Consider the following 14953-nt stretch of genomic DNA (forward strand, 5'->3'; position numbering starts at 1 on the left):
ACAGAGAGATTGTTGAGCTCAAGCTGGGTTAGGTTCATTAGGGACTTTAAGGCATCGGAGTAGTTTGAGAAGGTGTAGTTGTTGCCTGAGATAGCTTGGACCCATATGGCAGCGACAAAGCCAAGCCATTTGAGGGCTGTTACTGAAGATTTGGAAGAATAGGAGGAGAGCTGGAAGAAGCCCATGAAAGTGTGAAACTAAAAGTCTCTTCTTAGAGAAAACAGCGAAAACAGATAAGAGAGAACGAGCGAGAGAGAGAGAGATTGAAAGATTGAAAGGTGGGTGGGTAGGTATGTGAGGCGGTGTGTGTGATATTTAAAGATTTTTTGGGAATTGAATATTAGAATCCCAAAACGACACTTAGCTATTTGGCTTTGTTGCTGGAGGAAACTTAGCGGCATATGAGGTAGGTCTCTTTGACCTTTTGCCGACGAGGGACAATAACTTCGTACACTTTGTTCCTTTTTTCTCGAGGAGTTCAGTGTACGGTTCCCTAATTTCACATTTTAAATTTTAAATTAAGTATAATGCTTCACAGCATCTACAATATTTTTTATTAGCATCGTTTTTTACAAAGGTCTAAAATGGTTTTTTCTTTTCTATGAATATAATTATGAGATGGTAAGAATTTTGTAGTCTGGCAGAGATGTGGGCGCTCAGAGATGGGTTTCTCTTGGCAAAACAGATTAGTTTAGAAAACATTTGTATGAATATGGATGTTGAATTCCTTGTTTATTTGCTTTCTAATACTAATGTGGTTAACCTTAGTCTTGAACCTTTATTATTCGATTGCAGGAACTTGATGAAGACGTTCCTTAACTGTACTGTGGCGCATGTTTTTGGGGAGGCGAATAGGTGTGTTGATAGATTAGCTAGGTTGGGGGCTAATCTTCATTCAAACCACCTGATTTTGTATAATCCACCGCTTGTGGTGAAAGACCTCCTAGCTAATGATAAAGCTGATCATTTTTATAACAGACTTGCGGTGCCTTAGTTTTATAATATTTGCATGGTTAACCCAAAAAAAAAAAAAAAAGAATTTTGTAGTCTACCATTGGAGTGGCAACTAAACTTATATATTATCCAATAAAAATACTAAATTTATACTCTTCTAAGTTAAGTCTTTTTCTTATTCTTTTTTTGGTGTTGTGGGTTGTAGGGACTCGGTTTCAGAAAAGTTCCCCAACAATACATTTTTAGAGAGTGGACCGAAGGTTTAGGCCCTAACAGACTAGCAACGGAATACAAATCACTTCTTTTTCACTGAAGGGGAGTGAGCCCAGTTTACAACTAATGTTAGCTCCTCGGACTCGTCCGAGGAGATCCCTCTCCCTGAAACTAACATCCCCTCTAAGTTCTTCTATGGCATTATTTTGAATCATGCCCAAAAGTCCTCCCACATTGCTTTGCTCGCCTCTCTTATATCGTTCCTTTCCTCCTATCTTCTCTTCCCTTCTGTTGATCATCCATTGGCCTTCGCTCTAACCGTCCATCCCATCAGAGGTCTTATCCGTACTTCAGTGGCTTACCCTGATCGATGTTACTCTATCAAGGGGTTACATCCCCATTAATGTGGCCAGGGGGGTTAGGTGAGCACATTCAATGCAGAGGTGACAGCTCACCTAAGGCTTGCTCNGTGATCCAGAGGGTCCTTCACCCTGTCGTAATTGTCTATATGTGGCATGCAAAATTTACGTGGCAGGGGGAAGGAATTGACAGCTGCGGTGAACCGCGAGTCGGTGCAATTTACCAGATCGTCAAGGTCACTGGATACCCGCCCTCTGAGGGCATTCATCATGATCTCCATTTGCTCCTTTATCGCCTGTATTTTTGTGGCAATGTGTGGTTGAGTCGCATCCGTGAGGGATGGCATACTTAAATTCTGTTGCTGTGCTCTGCTCGGAGCGTTACTGCCTTCTGGCCCTTCTCTTTTTCTTCTATCGACGCTGGTGCCTTCTTGGTCTTGTTCTTAAGTGCCGCGACCTGGATTTTTCTGGCGTAACTGTTCCTCTAGATCGTTGTTTTGTTTGGTGAGGCTTTCCACAACTGCAGTGAGATTCCGCACCTGTCTCTTGAGGGCAGTTGGGAGTGGTTCGTCTCCTTGAACGTTGTTGGTGGTTGCCATCAAGCGAGTAAGCACCATGCAACTTTTTCGTCCAGGAAGCGATAATATGGCTTACAAGTCATAACAAACGATGCTCTCTTCCCCACAGACGGCACCAACTAATGATGATGGGAAAACTACCAGTGAGTTACACGATACTCGCACACTAAATAGCACCTGCACAACAAAAAGGAGATGACCTACCAAAGAGCACCGGTGTGGTGCCGGCCAAATACCCTCTGAAGGTCAATTTAGAACTCACTTCAACTCTAGAGTGCTAGAGAGGGGATAATTATGCGTACCTCGATTTGTGAGGGTATTAGGGCTTTTATAGTAGTTAAGGATTGACCTTTCTTCCTTGGAATAGAAGTCTTTTTCATATAGGAGTCCGTAGATCGCGGAACCCTTTCCTTGGAGGAGACTAACATTTAGCGTGGGATACAAGTTATTTCCTTATATACTTATACGTGGTGGCCAAGTCATGGTTCTGTTAGAATCGTTAACCTCATTCTCGTCAGCCTTCTTTATGCCCTTCAGCCTTGAAGGGTCGTCGGCCTTCTTCATATCTTCCAGCCATGAAGGGTCGTCGGCCCACTTCGTGCCCTTCCGCATAAGCCGAAGGATTACAGGTGACAGATTAACCTTGCTTCCAATCTATACTCATCAGCTTAGATTCTGACAACGATTTGCTTCTTCAAGTTCAAGGGAAGATGCTGCCGACCATCAAGCAACGATTTGCTTCATCAAGTTCAATGATTTGCTTCATCAAGTTTTTTGATATTAGCTTTGCCGCTGCCGACCCAGACGGAATCTCCCTTCTTTCCCTAAATGTTTTTTTTTAATAATAGTTTTCTTAATTTCTTTTAATTACGAAAATTAAAAAAAAAAAAAAAGCCAAAACAGAGTCGTTTTGTTCATTTAACGAAGACACTTAACAGATGGTTAACAGAATACCGAATTGACAACAATTGAAAGTTAGAGAACTAAAATGACAAAACTAAAAATTAGAGAACTAAAATGAAAAATACTAAAAGTTAGAAAGTCAGTTTTAAATTTTTGCCAAAAATAAAATACAAATGCCACATAAGTTGTTGATATGATTTTTTTTCTAAAACCAATTTTTTTTTTTAATTGTGATTAAGTGACATGTAAGCAATTTATTAACTATATCAACATTTTTCGTGAGTTAGATAATGACAAGGAGCACAGTAAAGTGTGTTTATAAAGGGTATAGATTAAATTGATATAAAAAAGTTTTTTTCAAGGTCCATAATGAAGCTATTCCTAAAAGTGAAGAACTAAAACGCAAAATACTAATGATTTATCTATTTTCTATTGACATGAAACAAAATACTTTTTGTATGTTTGATAAAATAAATTACAATTATATTTTAACAAATTTGATGAATAATTTATAATTAGAAAGGTTGTGTATGCAAAGCATTAATCCATTAGTACAAATCAAAAAGAATAAATCATTAATTTTAGAGCATGCGAAATATCTTCGAATCAAATGTTAAGACATGCATTATCCTATCATTACTAATGTAGAGTTGAGAGATTCATTGTATATAAAGAGAAAACCTCTATCCACTATTTATGATTAGAAATGGGGGAAATGACCTACAATATGGAGAAGGTAAATGAAAGAATGACACAAATCAATATAAAATTAGAGAATATAGAATATCAATTGAAACAACGAAGATTATATATCAATGTAATAAGGCAACGAGCACAAGGAAATAGCACAAACCCAAAAATCGTGAATCAATGCAGAGAAGATCAATGGAGTCAACAAAGTGACATAGCTTCTCTTGAAAAAGAAAAGGATATACTACTGGAGAAAAGGAGGAAGCTCATTGAAACAATTTTTAAGCATAAAATGCTAGAAAATTACCCTCTCACTTGGAACTCCTTTATAAATTAGTAATTAATAAGAGATAGAGTTTACCAAAGAAAATAAAAGGCATATACTTTCCCTCAATCTTGCTTTGAGAAATTTTGAAAGAAGGGGTGTTTATATTTATGTTTAGGCTTCATGTTCATTACTACCTATCCCATATTTGATTACCCATCATGTGGTTTATATATATATATATATATATATATTAATCATTTGTGTTATTGGAAATAACGTAGCATAAAGTACTAGTTTCTTTTATTTTTATTTCTTATTCAACCAATCAAAATTTTCATAAATTCAAACCCAATATTTTAAAATTTATTATGATGAAGGTTTCTATTTGCACATTGTAGCATAATATTTCAATATCAGTGCATTTTAGTGTACCATTTTTAAGGCATGTATATAGTTAGAATCGAGTTACACCTAATGTAACTTTTTGTTTATGTTACACCATTAATTATTTTTATTATTATTAATATTTCAAAAATTTAACCATTGAATAATATGTTCTCATATTCTTAATATGTATGCCAAATTCCATGTTAATTGTATGTTATTTACTCTTTGATAATAACTTAATCATTGATCACCTTTAAACTTGGCAAGGCTAAAAAAAAAAAAAAAAAAAAAAATGTAATCTAACATTGGATATTTCAAAATACATTCAATAAAATTTTCATGTGGTGTTGTAACATTGTCGAAAATTACACTAGGTATAATTTGAACATATCTCATATATACTACCTAATATCTTCAAAATTGGTAGTACAATCTAATATTTTAACCAGTACAAAATATATGGATTATCTTTACTTGTTACTTGTATGAATAATATCAATTGTACCAACCAACACAATATAAATTCTAAGACTTTGTTCCACTAGTATTTGGTAAGATCTTAAACTTACCGCTTCAATACTATGTTTGGGAGTTAGGTTTTTTTTTTTTTTTTTTTTTTGATACTAAGAGGGGAGGGGGGAAATGGAACTCAATACTATGTTTGGGAGTTTATAAAATAGTAGGATGGGTTTATCATGCATTGATGGTTTGGAATCATATGGTGAATTTGTTCAATGTGTTTGAAAGTTTATAAAATAAATAATGAAAATGGAAAGAAAAAAAAAAATATATATATATATATATAATTTTATTAGTATGTCCTTCACCTTTTATTTTCCCTTTTTCAAAATATTAAGATAATCGACATTCACTTATTTCTCATTAAAGGAATGAGTCTCCCTCACTAAAAAAAACATTAGTTAGGAATAAAATGGAATATCCTTTAAAGAGAATCCAATTCATTTCTTGTGTCTTCCCCACCAAACAAGCTATAAGAGTGACCAACTACTTGGCCAAGAAGATTGTTGTCTTATAGGGAGAAATCTCGTGACGGTAACCAACTACATATCTAGAACTCAAGGCTTTATGGATATTATAAGGTTCTAGGAACATGAAGCTAGGGATGGACCCAGGTGGGGGCTCGGGCTCGGGTCCCCCTGGGTCCAATTTATTTTTTAGTTATTATATATTTCATTTTTGTAGTTGAGCCTCCTTCCAAAACCTTAAACCCCCATTTTTCTCAATAAGGCTAACTAGCCTCATCCAAATAGCAACTATCCAACCCAAAAACTTAACAAAAACAATAAAAATATTCACAATGGTGATTGTATTTTAGAAAAAAAAAAAAAAAAAAAAATTACCAACAAAGAACCAAAAAATCTTGGAGAAGATAAAGCTAAATTTTTTGCAACTACAGTAAACTAGTATAAATCTCAGGTGATTGTAGCAAGTTATTAAAAATAAAATACAATATTTTATTAAAATTATATCTCTTCCTTCAATTAAAAAACTTAAATTTTCTCATTTCTTTTATTATTTTAATGAGTTGTTTATATTATTTTAAATGAAGTGATAAAAAAATAGAACATTTGATATTTAGTGTATTGTAAAGCGAGGTGGTAAAATAAAATAAATAAAGTAGCTTCTTGAAGTGCACCACCACTACGAATACTTTAACTTCAAAAAAAAAAAAAAAAAAAATATCATAGAAAGCCTAGTATTAAAAAAAAAAACATTATTTTGTTTTTTGTTTTTGTCTTTGTTAGTAAATAATTGCATCTTAATGTTATTGGAAATAACAATTTTACCATCGCACACTCTTAGTGCGATGATCACTTTACAAATATAAGTGTTTGTATAGTATAGAGTATAAAGCCAACTCCTAGGAGTTGGCAAAAACTTTTCCAAGCTATTAGAATTTGTTATCTACGAGATGGAGATTACGTTTGTTTGTATAAGTTGGAAATGGTACTTTAAAAAATGAGTTAGAAATAAAGTTGTTTTTCAACCAACAATAATATTTTATGCTAAGTTAAGTAAGAGAAGTCGAGATAGTTTTCCTTTAACATTTTTTTTTCTTTTTATGATACTACCAAATATAGGAAAATGCACAAAAATATTTTCACTTAAAGTTTTTCTTCAAAACAAACAGAGTGTTAATATATATATATATATATATTAATAGCCAAAATTCAGATAAAATCCAATTAGATTTTAATTGAATTCTCAATTTTGCACCACGTGTCCTTTTTTTATTTTATTTTAGAATACTAAGTATTTTTAACACACACACGAGAAGAGGGGAGAATGGAGAAAGTCTTAAAAAAACTGATAGTAATATATATCTAAAAGGGCCTGTGTGTCACATTTAATTGTTAATTTTGTGTTAAGTGAATTATTGAGTGTAAAAATCGAACAGTCCAAATCCAATTAGATTCTAAATTAGATTTCAATTGGCAAGTAAATTATTGGATAAAAAATTGAGGAGTCTAAATTTAATTAAATTCTAAATTATATATATAATGAGAAACCATTATATATTTTAGAAATGTATGATTTAATAGAAGTGTAAACTAATGATATGTATAATTTGAATCTTTTCTCAAAAAAATGTATAATTGTGATTATTTCTAATTGATCTACACACTAGTTTTAATAAGAATTCCATGTAAATTAATACCCATGTTTACTCCACCCAATAAAATGATATCACATCAATTTTTTTTTCCAATTAAAAAAAAGGATTAGCGCTCACAAAATCACTATTTCCTTAAATATATATTCGAAATATTAACAAATTAGATTAAAATTTGAAAATTATGCTTGAACCATAACTCTTCATCTTGGGATCTAGCAACAGATTCGTCATCTTTTGATGGAGGTGAGAAGCTAGCGTGGTGCACTGGTCATTACAACACAAATTTAGGACGCTGGTTACCATTAAAGTCTGATAAATAATTCGTATGAAATGCTGGATACAAGGTTAAACAGTAAAATGTCAAATGAGTAATGTTGATTTATATTTTTAGGATGAATAACATAGTATCTAATCATAATTCAAAATCATTCATTCAACCGTTGTAAAAGAATCATGAAGAAAGTTTAATCCAATATATTACATAATTAAGAAAAGAATAAAACCATAAATATATTCTCTATTCTTGCTTTTGGCAAACCCATGCTCTTTTTAATTACCACTTGTCACGCTTTGCTTTTAATTCTAACATGCATGTTCGCAATTTATTTTTCTTTATGCATGCAACACTCTCTTAGACTTGAACCTGATTCTTACTCCCAACACTCTTCAAATACTTATATTTGTGGAGTAACCATCATATTAAGAGTGTGCGATGGTCTAATCAAAACTTAAAAGAGTACATATATATATATAAGTATATAACATATTTTATTCTCAATGTGCCGGAAAACCAAAAACTTTCCTTGGAATCGTTCTTAGAAACTTTGATGTTTAATTTGGCTGAGTACGTCATTTTTTTTAGATTTATATATGTGGTGGAGATCGCTTGTGTTTCTTTTTTTCTTTCTATTTTAATTTCTGGTTTGATTTGCAGACCCGTGATTGGTATTCTTTATCCTGTGCAAGTAGACTCTCTTCTTTGATGGAATTCTATACTTGAAATTAAGTTGGAAGGGCCAGATTTTATCTTCCTCTTTTTAGTTGTTTTTTTCTTTTTTGGGTTGTGTAGGTAGGATGCTAGTCCAAATTCCAAAATAAATAAAAAAGAGGTTGGCCTATTCTTTTAATAGTGCATTTAAAAAAAAAAAAACATTAATAGTGCATTTAAATTATCTTTTTGCTGTTAGTTTGTTAACTTATTTATTTTATGTAATTTGGTGGTTGATAGTTAATTACTTGATTAACTACACAAATTAACACAATTATTCGTAATATCTATACATAGAGAAGTTAATTTCATATGTGATTTCTACTATCTTGTCAATAACAGTGAATTGTCAAGATAAATTATTATTGAAGTAACTTATAAATTAAAAAAAAAAAATTGTATCACTATATCACTTTGATTCATTTGAAAAAAAATTTCTAACTCTCCCACTACTTGAACCTTATTTTTCGCTAAAACATTTTTTCCTTTTTGCAAAATGTTGTTGTCACACCTAGTAAGGCTTGTGATCATAATCGACTAGTACCCCGTTATATGTGGTTTTTGTTCTTTACCAGATGTGCCTCAATTATAGCAATTGAGACCGGGTCTCGTTCTAAGATTCGACAATGGCTTTCCTATTGGATTTTGCATTCCATGATCACACTCTTCGAGCTCAGCTTTGCCAAAGTCCTAAGTTGGTAAAAATTATTGTCATTTGTCTGTGTAATTAATAGAGCTCCTGGTTTTCTTTGGGTGTAATTTGTTTTATTGGTTGATAAGGGTAAAAAATGATGTACTCGCTCATACTTTCAAGTTTTAACTTTTAAACTTTCTTTTTTTCATTTGCTTTTGTTTGAAACCTATTTGACAGGATATTTATATGGCCATACATGAAGCTGATATTGATCTGTTGGTTGGTTATCCCGAACTTCAGTATTTTGATGGGGTACCTCATTTTTTTGCTGAATTTTTTGATGTGGTACCTCGGTAGTTTGACCTTGTGGTTAGTGTATGGATTCTTTGGCATTAGTGCATATGCATATGAGCAATTTGTGAGACCTTTCTTTGTCAAGCACCGACTTGTTGGAGTCTGGCATGTACCAGAGAAGGGTTTCTTCAGCTGTAAGCTAGAGGACATTTTAGATGCATGGAAATTTATATCAGAAGGAAAATGGAAAGAAGCTTAATTTTCAGAAGGTTATAAATTATCTTATTAATAGGGTATGAAGCCATTTACCATATCCTCACAGTTTTGGGGATGTATCACATATATGCCTTTTAGATGCATTAGGGGTGTGTTGAGGGCTCATTTTGAAAATCTAGAACCTTGGGAGCCCAAGCATGATTCAATACTACTTGGGCCACATTCAAGCCCAAGCTTGACACTTTAAGCATTCAGCCCTCAAAACAAAAGGTCCCAGCAACAATCGAAATCACTCTGAAAATGGGAAACCCATCACCTTTTATATTTTGTAACACATGCATTGTTTATGACCCAAGCATTCGTTTATGACACTCTCATAACATATTTCTCTCACAACGTTGGATCCTCAGTGAAACAATAACTTCTGTGGCAAAACCCATTATCCAAGTAATATTTGAATTTTCAAATTTATATTATTTTTACTTATATAATTTTTTATTTTTTCATTAAAAATAATCCATAAATTCAACTCAAACCAAAACTCAAAAATAAAATTTTAACTCGGCCCACCGACCCCTAGAAAAGACGAAAACCAAACCAACCCACAAAGCACAAACACAAAGAGAGCAAAAGAAAAAAAGGGAAGCAGTAGTCTACACTACACAATCTCTTCTTCTTTTTGCTTTTTAATCAAATCTCGGCGACCTAGAATTCACTCACAAAACCACCTTGAAAGGTCCGTCTGGCTCTCCAATCTCTCTCTCTCTCTCTCTCTCTCTCTCTCAATTCGAACATGTTTTGTATTTTGTTTTTCCAGAATTCTGTGATTTGTTGTAATTGCTGTGCGTGTTTCTCTTTGATTTTTCGTGATTTCTAATGATTCGAATATGTTATTTGTCTCTGATTTTTTGTTGGATATATCTGATTATAAATTACGTAGTTGCCTGATTTGATTGTTGTGGTTTTTTTTCGTTAAATTATTTAGTTTTGTCTTTATATTTTCTAGATTTTAGTGCACAATTTATTTTAAAAAAATTATTTTATTGCCATTAAATATTCTGTAGTTTGTTTAAACTACTATTGATTTGTAAGTTAGCAATCTTAGTTTGGTAGTTTTTGAAGGACTCTGTGTGTGAGCTTTTGCTCTTTGTTTGTTATGTTTGTTCATCAATATAATTTCTGAATTATATTTTTATTTAGAAAAAAACCTATTATATTTTCAAAATTTTCAGTTAAAAATATAATTTTTAATTTGTTTTGATAACATAGGAAACCTTTTTAAAGAAAGAACCATTTGGAATTGTCTCTAGCCCGTAAAACCTACGGTAATTCGCCCCAGATGGGCTTAGTTTTAATTCTTTCTGTTTTGGTGGTTGTTTCATTCTTGATCTTCTTACTAAAGATATACATAATTTACAGAAAAATTTTATGCTCCAAACAGGGCTTGCAAATTTTACATTATACGCTGCGATTGTGAAGTGTGAACATGAGTCTCGCTATGATTGTTTGCTCTGTTCTGATTTCTGTTTTTGGGTTTTTTGATTTAAAGCATTTGCTCTTTATTGTTCTGTGGCTATTGGACTTTTTTTTTAACAAAACTGTGTTACCTTTAATTATTTTGGTATTTGGTTTCTGCGAACTACACATGTCAATTGCAGAGTTACCTTGCCATAGATTCATGATAAACACAAGTCATAGCTTTAATGTTACTCCATGTTCTCAATTTATGTGTGATATTGTACTTTTTGGTGGATGCCCCTCCTATTTATGTGATATCCAATGTATTGAAGCATTTTGGCTAGTAAGCACTTTTGAAATTATATTTTAGCATCACAAGTGGAGAATTGACGATTAAGTTTAATGTTAAAATAGTTTGGCATTGAAGGAATATTATATCAGGTGGGATTATATTTTATTTTCAAGTTAAAGTTAGTAAGATTTTGTTTTTGGAATCCATGTGGTGGTATATGCCTATATGCACGTACATATAGTATTTTCAAGTAGACTCAGTTGGTATCAATTTCACTGCAACATTGCAAATGTGAGGAAGTTTGTTAAATTGGAAGCAGTTCTAGTAATACCTACGGGGGCGTTTGGTTCGCCGTGATGTTATATTATATCATAATATTACATTATTGTAATCTTACATTAATGTAATCTCAATACAAGAATATAACATTGCATTGTTTAGAAAGGTGATGAGATTAAGGTGATGTGATATATTTTGTAATTTTAGATTATGGTAATGTTAGAAAAAATAAAATAAACAAAAAACCTTAATGTCACATCATCGTAATTTGCATCACATCAAGGGCACATCATGGCGAACCAAATGCCCCTGTAATGTTTTATTAACCTCATGATAAAAGTGCTATGTTGTTATCACTCCATGTTTCATAATAATATGTAATGACGTGATACTGTCTCATTTTGGCCATTAATGTGGCTGAAGATGGACATGTTGATAGTTCTTGTTGGAAGGTTGAAACTTCACTTCATATAGGTATTCTGGATAGTGTCAACTTGGTAATAGTTGGTTAATATTGCTATAATTTTGGAGTTGCTAGACATATCTTAAGATTGGTTCTGATGATATATATATATATATATATATTTTTTTTTCTGATTCACCAATTAATACACAGCCTTCATGAGTTACATAACTTGTGTCCATGCATATGTGACCTTTTTTTTTCCTTGATATTTTATCTTTCACATTTTTTTTTCACTGTTGATTTTGGAATCCTAGCATTTTTGCTAGTCTCATTTTTTTTTTGAAATGTGTAATTTGATTTATGCTGTTTGTGCAGGTAATCAACTACTTTTTCTGTATCTACTATCACAATGGCAGATGGTCAAGAAGCTGATAAGAACATTGAGATATGGAAGATCAAGAAATTGATCAAAGCTCTCGAAGCTGCTAGAGGCAATGGTACAAGCATGATTTCTCTAATCATGCCTCCACGAGATCAAGTATCCCGTGTTACCAAGATGTTGGGTGATGAATTTGGCACTGCCTCCAACATTAAAAGTAGGGTGAATCGCCAGTCTGTGCTTGGGGCGATTACATCTGCGCAGCAAAGACTTAAACTTTACAACAAAGTTCCTCCCAATGGGCTTGTGCTCTACACAGGAACAATTGTCACTGATGATGGGAAGGAAAAGAAGGTCACAATCGATTTTGAGCCGTTTAGGCCAATCAATGCCTCCCTTTACCTTTGTGACAACAAGTTTCATACAGAAGCACTGAATGAGCTTTTAGAATCTGATGACAAGTTTGGTTTTATTATCATGGATGGTAATGGGACCCTTTTTGGGACTTTAAGTGGTAATACCAGAGAGATTCTTCATAAATTTAGTGTTGACCTTCCAAAGAAACATGGAAGAGGTGGGCAATCAGCTCTACGGTTTGCTCGTCTTCGAATGGAGAAGCGCCACAACTATGTGAGGAAGACAGCGGAACTTGCCACTCAATTTTACATCAATGCTGCCACCAGCCAACCCAATGTTTCCGGATTAATACTTGCTGGGTCTGCTGACTTCAAAACTGAGCTTAGTCAGTCAGACATGTTTGATCCTCGTCTTCAAGCCAAAATATTAAATGTGGTAGATGTCTCTTATGGAGGGGAGAATGGTTTCAATCAGGCCATTGAACTGTCATCAGAGATCCTGTCCAATGTGAAATTTATTCAGGAGAAGCGCTTGATAGGCAAATACTTTGAGGAGATTAGCCAGGACACTGGGAAATATGTTTTTGGCGTGGATGATACACTGAAAACTTTGGAGATGGGTGCTGTTGAGATACTTATTGTATGGGAAAATCTGGATATTAATAGGTATGTGTTAAAAAATAGCACTACTGGTGAGATTATCATAAAGCACTTGAATAAGGAGCAAGAGGCTGATCAGAGTAATTTCCGTGCTCCTGTTGGCTCTGCTGAATTAGAGGTGCAGGAAAAGACGTCTCTGCTGGAGTGGTTTGCTACTGAATACAAGAAGTTTGGTTGTACACTTGAATTTGTCACCAACAAATCTCAAGAGGGATCCCAGTTCTGCAGAGGTTTTGGTGGGATTGGGGGAATACTCCGTTACCAGCTTGATATAAGATCATTTGATGAGTTTTCTGATGATGGTGAAGTTTATGATGATTCTGAATAACAATCAATGAACTTTTCCCCAATGCTGGTGCAGGAGAATGGGGCAAAAAGGCCTGCACCAGAGCGCGATATGCGCTTGCTGCTGCTGCCCCGGAGTTGGAATTTGGATCTCAAAACCATTGCTGAATATATGTAAGTTTTTTATTTGTTTTCTTCTCTTTTCTATGCTTCTACTAATTTTTCAGTTGGCACTTGATTGAATTTTTATTCCCTAACCCTGTTTTGGATATTTTGTTTCCACGGTCTCTTCTTTCTTGAAGGAGATTTGCAGAAATACACGAGAATCTTAATTGGGTGATTTCATCTATATTTTGGATTATTCCGAAAAAAAAATTATTGGAGTTATGTTTCTTGGATGGGAGCAGCATGAAGGGAGTCACATGAAGAATAATGTGCTTTATTAGGTATTTCCATTGCTTCGGGGGATTGTGTGAGCTACCTTTTATCGCTATATCAAATTTGCTTGTTGACTGATCGAGACTCTGCAGTTCTCTGAGCCTGTGGTTTTGTTGAAACTGCTCTGTTATGTCCTCGAGAAGTTTACCCCATCATTATGACTTTTAATATATGTTTTTAATTCTGTTGAATACATTTATCATTAGCATATATGTTTGGTGGATTGGATTGAAGATACAATCCTAGTTTCCATAGGTAAAAGAACAGAAAATGCTGTAGGCACCGGAAACCTACATGTAAATTTTCACTCCCTTCTCACATTTGTAACTTAGTGGGACTCTTGAGTGATGTGATTACTTGTGAGAAGGGAGTGAAAAATTGTGGTTTTCTCAATGCCTGTAGCACCACTCTGTGAGGTTTATATATTTTATATTTTTATTACATGGGTTGTGTGCGTTTCTTTAGAGCCAATACACGCCTATGCCCTAATCTTCTACACGTGGAAAAAAGAAAATATGCCAGGCCATCAAAAATTTGATGTGAATTTTGAAAATCTAATTATTGGATTACATATTTCTTACGCATATGACAGAATTTAAAGGAATTGGCTGCCTTAATTTACCAATTTTTTGTGGAAAATACTTACTGTTTCGAACAAACCTAAGAGTTAAGACTACAAGGTTTCCTTTAAGAAATACAATCAGACAAGTAGTACACATAGAAATGGAAAAAGAACATTATTATTTATATCATGTAAACTTAAAAAAAGGATCTGACCCTAGGCTTGACTTGGCCCACCCCTTTTGGATTCAGGTTGTGGGTTAGGTATAAAACCGACATGACTCGATCCACGCTCAGTCTTACTCCATTTTATAAATTATGAAGAACTATATATATATATATATATACATACATATATATACACACCACAAAGGGGGCAGAACACAGCGCTGAAGGCCGAAGTATAGTTATAATCAAAGGAAAACCAGTAAAACTAGCCCAGAATGTGGTAGCAACAATTTGAAAATAAAATAATTAAAATAGAACCAACCAAGAAGGTGGTAGCAACAATTTGAAAATAAAATAATTAAAATAGAACCAGCTAAGAAGGCGGTAGCAGTACAATATATTAAACACAAAGCTGAAAGTAATTATTATTAAAAATAAACAACAGTACTTACAGCAGTAGTAGTTACATGATTTCAGTATATTAAACACAAAGCTGAAAGTAATTATTATTGAAAATAAATAGCAGTACTTACAGCAGTAGTAGTTACA

General features: G+C 33.5%; 1 protein-coding gene across 1 annotated transcript; it reads left to right on the forward strand.

The window, feature by feature from the left end:
* Positions 1-9694: 9694 nt before the first annotated feature.
* On the forward strand, positions 9695-14116 carry LOC111990858 (eukaryotic peptide chain release factor subunit 1-3-like). Its single transcript, XM_065765598.1, has 3 exons — positions 9695-9858; positions 11933-13411; positions 13540-14116. Exon 2 carries the CDS (start codon positions 11967-11969, stop codon positions 13278-13280), a length of 1314 nt encoding a protein of 437 aa, XP_065621670.1. The 5' UTR covers positions 9695-9858; positions 11933-11966; the 3' UTR covers positions 13281-13411; positions 13540-14116.
* The last annotated feature ends 837 nt before the right edge of the window (positions 14117-14953 follow it).

Source organism: Quercus suber, unplaced genomic scaffold (genome assembly GCF_002906115.3).
Source record: "Quercus suber isolate HL8 unplaced genomic scaffold, Cork oak 2.0 scaffold_642, whole genome shotgun sequence".
Taxonomy (NCBI): Eukaryota; Viridiplantae; Streptophyta; class Magnoliopsida; order Fagales; family Fagaceae; genus Quercus; species Quercus suber.